This window comes from Melanotaenia boesemani, chromosome 24 (genome assembly GCF_017639745.1).
Source record: "Melanotaenia boesemani isolate fMelBoe1 chromosome 24, fMelBoe1.pri, whole genome shotgun sequence".
In the NCBI taxonomy this organism is placed as follows: domain Eukaryota; kingdom Metazoa; phylum Chordata; class Actinopteri; order Atheriniformes; family Melanotaeniidae; genus Melanotaenia; species Melanotaenia boesemani.
The window spans coordinates 9,639,648-9,655,003 of NC_055705.1; the positions used below are offsets into that span (position 1 = coordinate 9,639,648).

Sequence of the window (15,356 nt, forward strand, 5' to 3'; positions counted from 1 at the left end):
TATGTTAATTACTTCTCTGTTGAGAAAACTGAAGGGTGACCTCTTAATTAATTATATTAAAGAATGTTTAATGCTTCCACTTTTTTTTTTTTACACTAAAGAATCCATCAAATCAGTCACAAAATAAGGATTTTATAGGATTTTGGGTAAATTTTTGTAATCTGATTAGTTTTTTATGTTTAATTGTTCCTTTTTACATACTAAAAGTGGTTTGTCAGTAAATCCCGTAGGAGTTGTACTTATTGGCAGGAATAAACTTCTTTTAAGCTTATTTTTTGCAAAAAAAATCTGATTATTAGGGGGCTGAAATCATCAGATGCTGAGGCAAATTAGCTGGTTTTTAAAACCTTGCTCATCCATGGTCAGATCAAATTCTTTCTCTTATCTCTTGAGGTAACACCTACATTCCCTCCCCACAACTCCTCTTGCATGCTGCCAACAGCTGAAAGAGTTAAGAAGATTTGGCAGCTTCACCGCAACCAGCCAGCCAGCCGGTGAGGGAGGAACCGGCTTCCGGTTGCCAGGCGCAGGCCACTCACTTGTCCAGGATTAAGAGGGATCGAGGGAGATTACAGCACTCTCTCTCTCTCTCTTGTACCACTATAGATTGATGAAAACATAGTGCTCCATCCAGTCTCAGGGGAATATGTTCCCAGCATACATTCACACATTTATGTAGATTTTCCTGCATCTGTTCTGGAGCTAAAACCTGCAGGAGGTGACGGATAAAGGCGTGAGGAATCGTTTCGAGTGGAGAGGTAAGATGATTGATTAGTAGAAGAGAGAGGAGGGTAGAGGAAGGCCACGGGGATCATCCTCCTCCTCTTCTGTAATTAAATAAATATTCCAGATGGGTGTTTACCTCTTGATGAGCTCCTCCTACTTTACAACACTTTTCTGACTGTTTCTGCCGCATGTCAACTCAAATAAGCAACATTTTAGTTGTGAAGCTTTATTTACAGTCAAGATCGTGAACGCACAGGCAGTAAAAGTTGTTCAACTCTTTGTCACTGTGTCAAACTAGAGCATCAGTATGTTAAATTGCTATTGATGCTAAATTATTTCCTAGAAATACAGCAGATTTCAGTCGACACTGGCCAGAGATTAGTCTCTATATTCACATCACTGCTGCCGTTAACCCCTGACCCTGTTCATACTGGTGGAGCTGGAGATGCACTTCAGTGCACGACAACACGTTTGTATAATTGTCTGAAACTTCTGCTTTTTCACACAAAAGTACTTTGAGGATATTTATTGCTTAATTTATGATAAGATGACATAAAAACATCTGAGGTCAGTCTGCTGCACTTTATAGGAACTTCAAAAAAACCAAAGAAAAAGTGGAAATGACCTCATTGTAGTTAAGTAAAACTTAAAACTGTTGAGTAGTCTTAACTCAGGCCAGGTCAGTGGTCTGTGTTATTTAACCTTCAATGTGTCCTCATTCACACAAACACTCTTCTTATTCTATTTACATAAACCTTCCACTTAGTAGGACCACCTGTTAAAGTAATGAACATTGTTAATATGGCAGCTACTTAATGTATTTTGTCATGTAGACAAGGTCAAAGAACGAGGAATAAAAGGGATTTAAGTTGGGGATAAGTGTATATAAATGTCTACTTATTTAAAGAAATACAGTCTCAACTCTGCTTTTTATCTTTGTGCCACTTAACAAGATCATTAGTGACATTAGAAACTTTCCCAGTTAGGATTGTTGTAAACTGAAATCTTGCATATAAAGCAGCTTGCCTTCAGTCCCCTGACATAAATCCTTTTACCCTCAGGTTTACCACCTGTCTTAGTGAGCAGTTAGCAGGTGGTCAGTCTCAGAGGTCGGAGGGTGCAGAGACCATGAGGCAGGCGGTGGAGGCTCAGGTGTTAAACCCCCACTTTGAGCTTGGAGAGCAAGGTGGGTAAGACATGTGTAAATGTTCACCAGCATGAGCTGCCTCTTCAGTCTGACTGGAAGGTGTTTGTGCTGCAGGGCTGCGTCAGATCCTGTCCGATGTCATTGAGGAGGTGAGGCGCTCCGTCAGTCAGGACATCGATGGAGCTGAGATTCTCCACAGTCTGCTGAACTCCCCCTGGCTGCAGTCACTGCTCAAGGTCTGAAAACATACACACATAAAAAGATCTCCTACAGAAGAGGCTGTAAAGATCTATTTTTCTCAAAACATCACCTTGTCTAGACAAAGTGTACACATTTCTGCTTGTCCACAAACATAAATGTTTATGTCAAGCAGTTAGTTAGCAGGTGGTCAGTCTCAGAGGTCGGAGAGTGCAGAGACCATGAGGCAGGCGTTGGAGGCTCAGGTGTTAAACCAAGCTGGGTTAATATCTAGTCAGTTCATCAAGTTATTTCATGGTGTTTTCAGGTGTATGGATGTCTTCAAAGGCACCTGAGAAACTCCCCAGCACCAGTTCTGGAGTATGCTTCAGGACTGTCGCTTCAGGTTCGTTAATCAATAATATGTTGTTCATGGTCAGTTCATGGCTTCCTCTCTACATTGTGAATGTGTTGTTTGTGTAGTTGCTTATTGACATCAGATCGTCGCCTTGCTGCTCTGAAGAGGCCAAAGAGTTGTACCGTCTGCTGCGGCAGCCTCACATGCAGGTGAGAAACCACCTCTTTAACCTGTTTCATCTCTTAACCTTTTATCAAAGGCTGACCCAGTGAAGGTGTGCTGAACCTGGTGAGCACATTGTATCCAAAGTTGAGAGCATATAAAATGTAAATAAAGAAAGAAAGCAGTGATTTACTAATCTCAAAAGCTCATATTTTAATCACATTATAACATAAACTACATATGTGGAAACATTTGACTATTTCATAGAAAATATTAGCTCATTTTGAATTTGAAGGCAGCAACACGTTTTAAAAAACGTTGGAACATCATTGGTGAAAGGTCTGGACTGCAGGCAGGCCAGTTCAGCAGCCGGACTCTTCTCCTGTGAAGCCATGTTGTTGTGATGGATGCAGAATGTGGTTCAGCATTGTCTTGCTGAAATCTGCAAGGCCTTCCCTGAAAGAGACGTTGTCTGGATGGGAGCAGATGTTGTTCTAAAACCTTCATGTACTTTTCAGCATTGATGGAGCTTCACAGATGTGGAAGCTGTTCATGCCATAGGCACTAATGCAGCCCCATCCCATCAGAGATGCAGCTTTTCACCTGTCCACAAGCTGGTTGCTCCCTCTCCTCTTTAGTCTGTAGGACACACTGTCCATGCTTTCCAGAAACTAGTTCACATTTTCCTCCATCTCACCACAGAACAGTTTTCCACTTTGCCTCAAACCATTTTAAATGAGCTTTGACTCAGAGAAGATGGCAGTATTTCTGGATCATGTTCACATCTGGCTTATTCTTTGCATGATAGAACTTTAACCTGCATTTGTGGATTTCAGGGTGAACTGTATTTAGACAGTGATTTCTGGAAGTCTTCCTGAGTCCATGCAGTGGTTTCCAGTAGAGAATCATGTCTGTTTTAATGCAGAAGGTCATCTAGTTTTGACCTTCACCTTTTCCCCTGCATACAGAGATTCTTCCTGGTTCTCTGAATCTTTGATAATCAGACTAGTGAACTCCCCAACCATTATTTGGAATAAGCAGTATAGAAAATGGATGAATGGACTGGTAAACCTCTGCCCATGTTTACTCTGCCTTTCTGAAACACTTTTTATACTCATTTATATATAATTATGTCATGTTATTGACCTGTTACCAATTAACCTAATTAGCTGTCAAATGCTCCTCCAGTTAATTTTGATTTATGTGCTTTTCCAGACTTTTGCTGCCATCTAATTCAAAATTAGCTATTTTCTGATATGTTGTTTATGTTCTATTGGATAAATAATATGGGATTTATGAGATTTGCAAATCATTATTTTCTGTTTTTCTTTACATTTTTTACATTGTCCCAACTTTTTTTTTTGGTATTGGTTTTATAATATAATCTAATGGAAGAATATACAACGTGAAGGAACTGCATGACTCTAGTCTGCTGTGGGAAGAAGACTAGCTGTTTACATCAGTCTTAGACTGGATTAAGTTCTTATGCATTGCAGTTTTTACTTTTCCAACTTTCTCCTTTAAAACAAAAAGTTCTATTTTGGTCTCATCTTAACTCAAAACATTTTCCTAACAACTTTTAGGTTCATCCACACATCTTTTATAAAATTATACAGCAGCAGCAATGTTCTTTTGAAGAGCTGTGATTTCTCTCCTTACAGGCCTGACATAACCATTGTTGTTGTTTTCTGTCAATAAAGTCATGAATGTTGACCTAAGCCTAAAGGAGAGAGGCTAAGAGCTGCTAAGAATATAATCTGGGTTTTCCTGCAGCATCACTCTGCAACTTCCTCCATTTATTTAATTCCTGTTTAATTTAATCTTTAAATGTGAAATGATTTGCTGTCTGCTGTGATATCCAGGCTCTTCTGTCAGCTCATGATACTGTGGCCCAAAAGGATTATGAGCCTGTGCTGCCGCCAATGCCAGAAGAGCTTCCGGATGATGAGGAGGCCACTCGGATCGTCTGCCTGGTGAAGAACAAACAGCCTCTGGTGAGCTCTGCAGCTAATTCTTGTTGAAACCTTAAAACTGAGCAACTGTTTTTGTTCCATGATGCAGGTCAGCGGAAATGAAAGGTCTATAGCTCAGCTGAAAATGTTTGATTTCTATTTTGTAATTCTTTCTCACAAAAATAGGTTATCTGGAATAAAGGAGCCCCAATAAACAAACTTATCTGAGCATAAGAAAGGCTTGAAACCAAAGATAGCTCCTATAAAAAGTGCTGACATCCTCCTTTGTCTTTCCTATTTCTGTTGGGAAAGAAATACAAAGCAAATGGATTAAAAAACAGCTGAGGTAATGTTTACTTTTTAGATACTTTTTAAGTGTCACACTCAAAATACTGTTTTTTAAAGCATTTTGTTGATTTGTTGAATATAAAGGACTAAAATATCCAATTTCCACATATATACTGAGATCTTTCCCAGCACCGCAACCACGAGCTAGTCACACCTTTTTATTGTCTTTGGTGGGTTTTTATCATTCTTCATGATAGACATGATCACCAGGTTAGATGGTAAGTACTTTGTACTCAACAAGTTTCTCTGTATTTCGCTGTGTCCATCTTTCATGCTGCAATAGATAAGCAGCAATAGAATATAAAATATATTCAGTAGACAATACCAAAGTCCCTTTAAAACAGGCATATTTTAAAAAGGAATTTAAAGGTATACAGAGATGTTGTGTGTCTGGTGGGGGCTCTAACTGGAAAAAAAACTTATCTCCTTATGTGACAAAACAGTAATCTAGGGATTGTTAGGACACTTTGTGGATCTGAAGGAACATACCAGGTCTGTAAATCTGAAATATATATTGGAGTCATTTATGGCTTTAAAGGTGAACATGAAGACGATAAAATCTAATAGGAAGGCAATGTGTTGTGCTCATTCTTTTTTATTGTGTTAACTGGTCTTGCTGCAGCTTTTTAAATTAACTGGAGGCAACAGAGGGAGTCCTGATTGGTACATAAGTACTATGAATTGCTGTTGTCATGGTGAGAACAGACAAGTATACATGGAAGTCAACAGCTGAAAGAAATATGATTTTAGCCAGAAAAAAACAAGACTGAATCACAATTTTTACCTGAGCATTAAAACTAAGGTTAGAGACAAATATTTCTCCAAGATTTTGAGGTAATTGTATCATATTATTTGAAAGATGGCCAAGACTAGAAACAAAAGATTTTTTATTGAACTTAAGGAAATAATGGCTCATCTAGGATTTATACCACAAAGACAAGTTGTGAGATTCACAAGGCTTCTGGGACCTGTGGGTTTTATCATCATATATAACAGAGTGTCATCAGCATAATAATGATCATTTACATGATGAGCCAGAAAGAGGCAGCATTTAAACAGAGAACAGGAGGGGACCAAGGATTGAGCCTTGTGGTACGCCACAACTGAACCACTGAGGAAGTCAAATTATTCAGACTTATAGAAAAAGTTCTGTTAGAAAGATATGACTTTTATAAGCTAAAAGCAGAGTTCTTCATTCCATCACAGGACTCCAAATGATGGAGAATGTTGTCTTCAACAATATTTCACTGTTGTTGCTCTTCTCTAATGTTCTAACTTTGGATTTCATTCAAGTTCACTAATGTTAGGAATGCAAGTCTTATAAGGTTGAGTCTTTTAGTTTTATCTAAGTCAAACAAAAAGGGTTTGAGGGTTTCAATCTATTATTTTCAATAACTTTGTCAATAAATTAACAAAACTACTTAAATCTACTTTTGCTTATATTGGGAAATCTTTGTAACCTGATTCTTTGTGGGTAAGTATATAAATTAGGATTAGAAATAATATATTTGTCACATGTGAGAGGAGGTGAGGACCCAAATGCAGATAGATCATGCAGAAGCTGAACTGTGATGAACAAAGCTGGTTTATTTACCAAAACTCAGGGATAAAGCGCTACACATCACAGGGATAAACCACAAGGATCTGACAAGGCAAACTGAAAACCATGGAGTATTTGTAAACAGAGGGAGTAATTAGGAGCAGGTGAAGTGAATGAGAAATCAAACCAGGTGAAGTAACGAGCCAGGAACAGAAAACTGAGCACATGATGGAAAACAGGAAAACTAAATTAAACATGACAAAACAGAAAATCTAAAGCATGAACATAACAGAAACTAAACATGACAAAAACCAAAAACCTAAACCATAATCAAAATCTAACACAAAACCAAAGAACACACCAAAAACCAGGAACCATGACAATATTTTGGTGAACTGACCCTTTAACCTTCCTATAATCTCTTGATGAAGCATGTGTGAAAGAGTTACTTTGCGCCATGGCAGAAATCCACTGCTTTATGACATAGCATTTTAACCAGATCTGTAACAGCTGACAGCATCCAGCAGAGACCAGATGTTTGACTTTTATAATCTCTCATTTGTGTAATTTGCAGCTGAATATCTGATGCTAATCAGATGCTTTCAGTCTGAAAAGTGCTTAAAGTGTATGCCTTCTGTTGCTCATTTGTGGGCTTGTTTTGGGTGTTTATCATACATGTGTTTGATTAGAAACCACTCATATGATTTATTCTCAGCCTGTAGAGCCTCTTCTTCTTCCTCTGAGCGAATCTACTGTCTCACAGCTGGACGACCATTGCAGATCTGAGATGACCGGGGATTCCTCTCCCTGTGGTAAAAGCTCCAGAAGGGGAATCCACAGTCACCGGTGCACCGTACTTCAGAGAGATGAAGTGTTTGGGGTGCAGAGCTCTAAAGAAAAGAACCTGAGGGAATCTCCATGTTGTGATATGTGGAGATGCAGCTGTCCATCAGTTGAGCAATCGTTTCACCCAGCAGGGGATCGGCATAACCCTCCACCTCGACACAAGCCGGTGAACTGCTGTCAGACATCCTGCAGCAAGCCGATGAGACAGAGTAGCGTTCATTATACTGACCTGCTCTGGGAGCGAAGGTTAAACCACTCTGCCCCCTCAGTGTACAGCTCTGTTCGGATCGGTAAGAAAACATAAGGGCCTCGTTTCTAGAAGCAGTTTCTTCATTGAGGAACTTTTCAATTAAAGCTTTACATAAGGCCTTGATCATTCACCATTTCTCCCTCTCCATCCATCATCCATCTACTTTTGATCTCTCATGGATTAATACTGTCTCTTTTCTCTTTGGAGACAACATCATAGAAGACAGAGCAGCCCCACCCCCTCTTCCCACATCCCGCCACTGGACCAGGTCTTCTCCATGTTTCGCTGTACCTTACTACCCCATTGTAGATGACTACCACCATCACAGCCTGCCTCGAAGGCTTCGATGCCAAAGCCCTTGCATCCACACGGCTCCCCCCAGTCCAATGTGCCCTCGCCGCCTCCTGGATGAGCCTCCTGTAGTCCTTAACAAGCAGGAGAGTCTGGATGAATTGAGGACAACCATGCAGCTGGCTGCCAGCTCCATGGAGAGCAACACCAAAAACATCAAACTCCTCGGGGAGAAGATGTCAGCCGCCACGGAGCTCATGACAGAGATGGCACAAGACAACTCCCAGGCTGTAGTACTTCTCACACAGGTGGTGGACCGGCTGCAAACACTCCTCAACGTGAGCAAGACTGAGTTCAGCTCCCTAAACCCTGCCGATAGTGAAAAGAGCTATTCTTTGACACAACCATCTAGATGTTCCTCCTCTTTCTCCAGCGGCAACTCTTTGGAAGCCCCTTCCACCTCCCAGGCTGCAGGCTGTCTCTCTGGGTCTTTTCATGGATCTCTTGAAACCCTGAAAATAAAAAACGCCCCTTTGCAGCAGAAGACACACAACCTCGCTGACCTAGAAGCAACCAGACATCCTCTCACAAATGGCTTGTTTGTTGAGGCCGAGAAGACATCCACCTCTCTGAAAGGTCGTCGGAAGAAAAAGAAGAAGGGCAAATGAAACCATGAAGAGCGTCCAAACAATGGACCCATCCATCTTCGCAAAGTGGCTAACCTGCAAATACACAGTGGTAGATGACAATTATTTTGTTTGATCGAGTTCATTTTCATCCTTCATGTTGTCTGGAGCTTCATTCAAGAACTTCAGCTCGTTTCCTTGATTTAACCTCCTTCCATTTCACTCCACAGTGTTTGCATCCTGTCACGATTTTCCACAGACTGCATCAGTTTTCTTTACATCTGTGTGATTCCAGTCGGTCTGCTTCCATTACGCTGTACTGAATGTGTCATCATGTCTGTTTTTAGGGGGCGACCATAAAGAGAAACGAGATCACGGGGGAGATTTTTGTAGCTCGGGTGATTCACGGAGGGCTGGCTGATCGAAGCGGTGAGCCTTTTCTCTGTAGATATTGATGGTTTCTAAATCTTATGTTTATCAGATGGACTCTTTGGTTAATTACATCTTAACACAGATGCATACATCTGATCTGAACCACTGTGTAGCTAAGAGAAACACTCATTTAAAAGCTTTAAATCTAAACTTAAGTTGTGTTGAGATCAAATGAAACTTATGTCACACTGTCTTTATTCAGGGCATCATTCACCTGTAGTATGATTTAAGAGCTGATTCATACAATCTGACCTCAATCTAGGTAAATTTGAAGCATTTGAAATCTGACCTAAATATGACTAATTAAGATATTTTCAAAGACTAAGCCTCAAGATATAACATTTTTTATTTGTTGGCCAACATGAAGTGATGAGGTGTATAAGATATAGCACTACAGTCATCAATATCAGACAAGATGGCTTCATAACTCAGTATTTTTACCTCAGGCAGATATTAGACTTTTTAGACATCTGGTTGATGCAGTTTGTTTTATTGTGTCATACTGAAAGATGGCCAGTTCTGTTTAAAAATGTTTGTGTGTTCAGGTCTGCTGCATGCAGGGGACAGGATCATAGAGGTAAACGGGTTTCCTGTGGACGGGATGGAGCCTGAACAAGTCATCCAAGTTGTGGTAGGTCTTTACGAAGAAAACTATTGTGATATTTTGCATTATTATACCCGTAAAATGTTTTTGTAATTTGTTTTTTTTCTCTAAGATGTGACAAAAAAATCTAAATATACAATAACATGTTTGTGTTGTCTGGTGTCCCATGATGTTTCTTCATTTGTTTAATGATTCAAACAGTAGGCTAGTAATGAAGTAAAATTCAATCAGTTTTAAAAATTAAATTAACCATACGTGTAGTTTTTAATCCACATTGTTTTAATTTAACTCACCAGCAAGCTCGGTCACATGGTACCATCATGTTTAAGGTTGTTCCCATCACAGAGAGAGCGGTCCACAACCAGACGATGGTAAGTCGACCTCCTCAGCACACATAATCCAACCTTTTGGCATGTTTACATCCTAATGTCTGCAAACTAATTAACTCTTTGTGTGTCAGCTGTATGTGCGGGCCATGGCTGACTACAGCCCTCAGCAGGACCCCACCATCCCTTGCGCAGATGCTGGTATGAGCTTCAGGAAGGGCGACGTGCTCGAGATCGTAGATCAGACTGACGCCCTCTGGTGGCAGGCCAAGAAACTGCCCAGCAGCACGGCCTGCGCCGGCCTCATCCCCTCCACCAACCTGCTGAAACGGTCAGACTGCGGATTTAACACCAGAGACACTTCAGCTAACTTCTCTTTTCATTTCACTCAACATGTTTTTACAATTTCTCCCCAGTTTGGTTTCAGCTCCTGGTTGATGCTGAGCAACGTATCTGCAACTTCTATTTATTTAATCCTCCCTGTTTATTACCTGTTTGTCTTTAAAGATCATTAAAAATTACATGTTTATTTGATATTTTAAGAAAAATTACCTTTTTATATTCTAAAGTTTCAAGTTTTAAAATGAAAGAAAGCAAAAATATGTTAATACTAAGACCTCCTTTTGAAAGAAGCTTCTAAACCTATTTTCTTGCTGCCAGGAGTCTTTCAGTTCTTGTTTGATGGATTTTCTTCTTTTCTACCCACAAAATACGTCTAGCTCATCGAGATTTTTGAGTGTTTTTTCATGCGTGGCTCTTTTGAGATCTGTCCAAACATCTTAGTGATTTTTGGTTTGTAGGAATGTGAAGGAAGCCCTCAGTTTGCACCATTTGGGGGATTTTGTGCAGATAATGTTTGTGTTGCAGAAGTTAGCCTCTTTCATCAGACTTCATGATATTTTTTCAGAATTTGCTGATATTTAATTAGGTCATTTTCCCCCCCTTTAAATATGAAATCTTAGCTGTGCTACTGTCTGTTACAGAAGCCCAAAACATGATTATTCATGTTTTGTTTAACAGTTGACAGAGAGCTAGTTTTAAGTATTTTCTCCTGTAAATCATTGTTTTTTTTCCCCTTTTTGTTGCTCATTGGATCCAAATATTTCCAAAGTGAGTCATACTTGCTTAAATGTTAATTTATAAACTTTTGAAATCTGTTTCTTATACCTACCTCTGTCTGGTCTGATCATACTGAAGGTCTTTTACATGCAAACATGGACTTTAAAGCTTTTTTTGTGATGCTACATGCAAACATCCCAGAAAAAAAATCCACATTAAAAAAAACTTTGCTATCTTCTTCCAGCCTTTATCTGCTTTTGAGGCATCTAATATTTTGATTTAGAGCGCAGGAAAGCTCCCAAACCTGAAAATAAAAGCTGAATATAACCCTTCTGTGCATATTGTTTGCAGTGGACACCTATTTGACAGCTGTTTTCTAGTATATTCATGGGTGAGGATGGTATATTTTTAAATTTGCTGCTTCAGTGGACATCACCCAACACGCTGCTACTCGCTGTAGAATAAATATATGTGTGCACATTACATTACATTACAATCATTTAGCAGACGCTTTCATCTAAAGCGACTCACAGCGGTTAGGCACTAGCGTTAAAGGTCTTGCCTAAGGACCCAAACGGAAGGTGTTAATGTATGTAGAAGTGAAATATATTGTATGTAGAAACCACGTAGAGGTTTCTTAATAATTCATGCATGAAAGAGTTAAATCAGTCATGAAGACATGTCATAAAAAATGAGATTTTTGCCTGTTTTTAACCTGAACCTGCTTGTTAAACAGGAAGCAGAGGGAGTTCTGGTGGTCTCAGCCTTACCAGCCTCACGGCTGCATACAAACCTGTAAGTCCTCTATATTTTCTAACACTAAATCTCACTTTAATTTATCAGCACGACTTCACAGAGCAGCTTTCTTTGTGTTTTGCTTCATGCATACTGCAGTGAGCACTGTAGATGAAGGTAAGGACAGATTAGACCTAAAGTGCAGCTGAAGTTAGATTAACTCCTTGTAACAAGTTATTTTTTTTAGCATAGTTGACTTTTTATCTCCATCCCCCAGAGGATGACCTGATGGCCATCGATGACAGATGTGTAGAAGCAGGTAAAATTTTAAGCTTCTTTTATCTTTCATGCGCACGCATCTTTGCTTCTTTGTGTTTTAACTTTGTGTTTTTCTTTGGGACAGATGAGGAGGCGTTTGAATCTGGTAGGTAAGTCTTTGTTGGTTTAATCTGTGTCTGATTGGAGCATCAATTTGTCTCATGTGCTTCATCAAAAACATTCCTTCTTGTTTCTTTTTTTAAAAATATCTTCCTGATGTCGGTGGGGAAATGTCAGAGGAGCTCAGAGAAGGTGAGAAAACCAGGAGTTAAATGCATCTCTTTGTCAAGGATCCTGTAACTAATGCTAATCGTCTCTTCTTCCACCAGAGGAGGATGACTTCAGCAGCAACATTGAAGGAATGTATTTAGGTAAATCTGCAGCAACATCTGCAGTAGCGTAAGTTGTATTTTGCTCTGGTGCATCCTGATTGTTTCTGCTTTATTTTACCCATCAGCGGGTTTCAGGCGCAGCATGCGTCTGTGTCGGCGCCGCTGTCACAGCACCATCCAGCTGTCCTGCCACACTCGCTGTCAAAGCAGCTGCTTCAGTGCCCTCAACAACCCGTACGAGGAGGTGGTGCGCTACCAGCGTCACCCGGACGACGCAAACCGCCTCATCGCCCTCTTAGGTACAAAAATGTCTGATTTGGATGCTGCTGCTTTTAGCTTATTCTTTTCACCCATTAAAAATGTTAAAACATCATTTTTTTCTAAGGTCCATCTGGTGTGGGGGTAAATGAGCTCCGGAGGCGCTTAATTGAGATGAACCCCAACATCTTCCAGGGCGCTGTGCCTCGTATGTAGTTGTTCAATTAATAGCGAGTCATAAATAATGAGTTTTAACTGCCTTTTTGTGTCTCTGCTCTTGTGTTTTTGAGTGTTAATCTCATTCACTGGCCTGATGTTCACATCTTTTCCTTCATCAGACACCACAAGAGCACCCAGAGGCTACGAGGAGTCTGGCAGAGAATATTATTTCACCAGTCGAGAGGTCTTTGAAAACATGGTCTATAACAACAGGTGGTGTTTCTTTTTACTGTTGCTCCACAGCATGAACTCCAGATTTATGAATTGGCTTTTACGTGTAATACTAAACACTTTACTGATGAAATCTTCTAAAACTCAAATTCCAAAAAAGTTGGGTTGATATGTAAAATGTAAATAAAACCAGAATGTAATGATCTGCAAACTTATTTAACCCTTATTTTCTTCCCAATAGAACATAAACAACATATAAGATGAATCTGAGGCATTTTTTTTATAATTTCATGGAAAATTTGAGCAAATTTTTAATCTGATGGCAGCAACACGTCTGTAAAAAGTAGTTCCAGGGTGATGTTCAGCATCGTGTAGCATCTCCTTTTCTTTTAACATCTGTCTGTAAACGTCTGGGAAGTAAGGAGTTTTAGGAGAGTTTGCTGGAGTTTTAGGAGAGGAATGTTGTCCCATTCTGCTCTGATGCAGGATTCTAGCTGCTCTACAGTCCTGGACCTGGACGTTGTCTGGATGGGAGCAGATGTTGCTCTAAAACCTCCATGTACTTTTCATTCCATACCATCAGAGATGCAACTGTAAACTAGATGCTCCCTCTCCTCTTTAGTCTGCAGGACACAGCGTCCATGCTTTCCAGAAAGAATTTCAGATTTTCATCCGTCTGACCACAGAACAGTTTTCCACTTTGCCTCAGACCATTTTAAATAAGCTTTGAAGGTGGTGACATTTCTGGATTGTTATGACATCTGGCTTCTTCTTTGCATGATGGAGCTTTCACCAGCATTTGTGGATCTCAGAATGAACTGTGTTCACAGACTGATTTCTGGAAGTCTTCCTGAGTCCATGTGATTCTGTTTGCCATGTCCCATGCGCACAGAGATTCCTCCTAATTCTCTGAATCTTTATATATTAGACTGTAAATAGTAGAATTTTCAACATCTCCAAAGATTAAATTGAGAACCATTTTTCTGAAATTGTCTCAGATTGTTGAACCTCTGTCCATCTTTATATCTGAGAGACTCTGCCTCTCTGAAATGCTTTGTTTATACTTAGTCATGTTACTGACCTGTTAGCAAGAAAGCTAATTAGTTGTTTTATAAAAAGAGGAATATTCCCAACAGGTTTCTGGAGTATGGGGAGTACAAAGGGAATATGTACGGCACCAGCATCGAGTCTGTGCGGGATGTTTTGAACAGTGGAAATATCTGCGTCATTGACATAGATCCCAATGTGAGTCCAGCATTCTCAAAGCATCTGTTTCAGGCGGTTGTTGTTATAAAATGCAGTAAAATTGTTTTTATTTGACTGTATTTTAATATTTAGGCGATTCAGGCAGTGAGGACCCATGAACTGCAGGCCTACATCATCTACGTCAAGCCTCCAACTCTGGAGCGCCTCAGAGAGACCAGACAGGATTCCTACATCACGACCAATTACTACGTCAACCGGCCCTTCAAAGTATGAGGGCCACAGTTCGCTCATTTTATTACAATGAGATCAAGTTTAAGTAATTCTTTTCTACAGTACTGTGGCAAAATCTTGAGCCAGATCTCATTTCTATACAAATCAGTGACACACAGGAAACAGGGTGTTTAATGACGTGTTCAGTCTGGTTTTGAATTGTCTTCTCCAATGTGTTTCTGATCCATCTCACAGCTGCATTCAGCATCTCCCATTTTGATCAGTGTGTTGGTACATGTGACACGTTCTGTGTTGATTTAATTTTCCTGATCAACAGATCCTTTTCTGTAAGCATTAGTGTTTGTTCTGGGTTTTTGACCAGTGGTGGACCTCAAGGAGTCATATTCGGCCTATTTTGCTGCTATTACAAAGCATTATATTCCCTTTCTTTTTCCTGGAAATGACAATGAAACTTGACTGCACTTCTTCTTGGTTGGTGTTAAATCTTTTAATAGTCTGAGGTTGAATAAAGTTTTGACTATGGTTTCCCTCAACAGGATGAAGACTTCCAGGAGATGGAGGAAGCAGCTCGGAAGATCGAGTCCCAGTACTCACAATTCTTCGATCATGTGATCGTGAACGATGAGCTGCAGGATTCCTGCGTGCAGCTGCTGATGGCGGTGAGGAAGGCACAAGACGAGCCTCAGTGGGTTCCTGCCAATTGGATACGACCCACCGCTGAATCATGAGAGAAGCAGATGATACGACAACAAAACGTGGCAGCAAATTTTGGGATTTTTATTATTTTTTTTTTTTTAAATTGTATACATAAAAATTCCTGACATGGAAAATAAACGATTGGATGTTTCAGGGCAGTAACGTGAAAAATATAAACACTTTGACTTGTGTGTTTGTTGAAAGCTTGATCTAGTTCTTAAGTCTCTTTAAATCCCTGAAGATAAGAAGGAGCTGGACTCAAGCCCGAAGAAATCCCTGAAACTGTGTCAGGTTCTGTTGCAGTGTTTTGTTTTGTTTTTTCTCTCTTTTCCTCTGAATTAGACAG

The 15,356-nt window shown here is 40.0% G+C and overlaps 1 protein-coding gene across 1 annotated transcript; it reads left to right on the plus strand.

The window, feature by feature from the left end:
• The first annotated feature begins 1,836 nt into the window (after window positions 1–1,836).
• mpp4b (membrane palmitoylated protein 4b) lies at window positions 1,837–15,042 on the plus strand. Its single transcript, XM_041979280.1, has 21 exons — window positions 1,837–1,912; window positions 1,988–2,109; window positions 2,379–2,456; window positions 2,534–2,617; window positions 4,433–4,564; window positions 8,771–8,852; window positions 9,401–9,486; window positions 9,756–9,830; window positions 9,920–10,116; window positions 11,581–11,639; window positions 11,739–11,756; window positions 11,857–11,898; window positions 11,983–12,003; window positions 12,135–12,149; window positions 12,227–12,268; window positions 12,355–12,528; window positions 12,615–12,695; window positions 12,826–12,919; window positions 14,014–14,122; window positions 14,216–14,350; window positions 14,851–15,042. The coding sequence occupies exons 1-21, from the start codon at window positions 1,855–1,857 to the stop codon at window positions 15,040–15,042; spliced, it is 1,896 nt and encodes a 631-aa protein (XP_041835214.1). The 5' UTR covers window positions 1,837–1,854.
• Window positions 15,043–15,356: the final 314 nt, after the last annotated feature.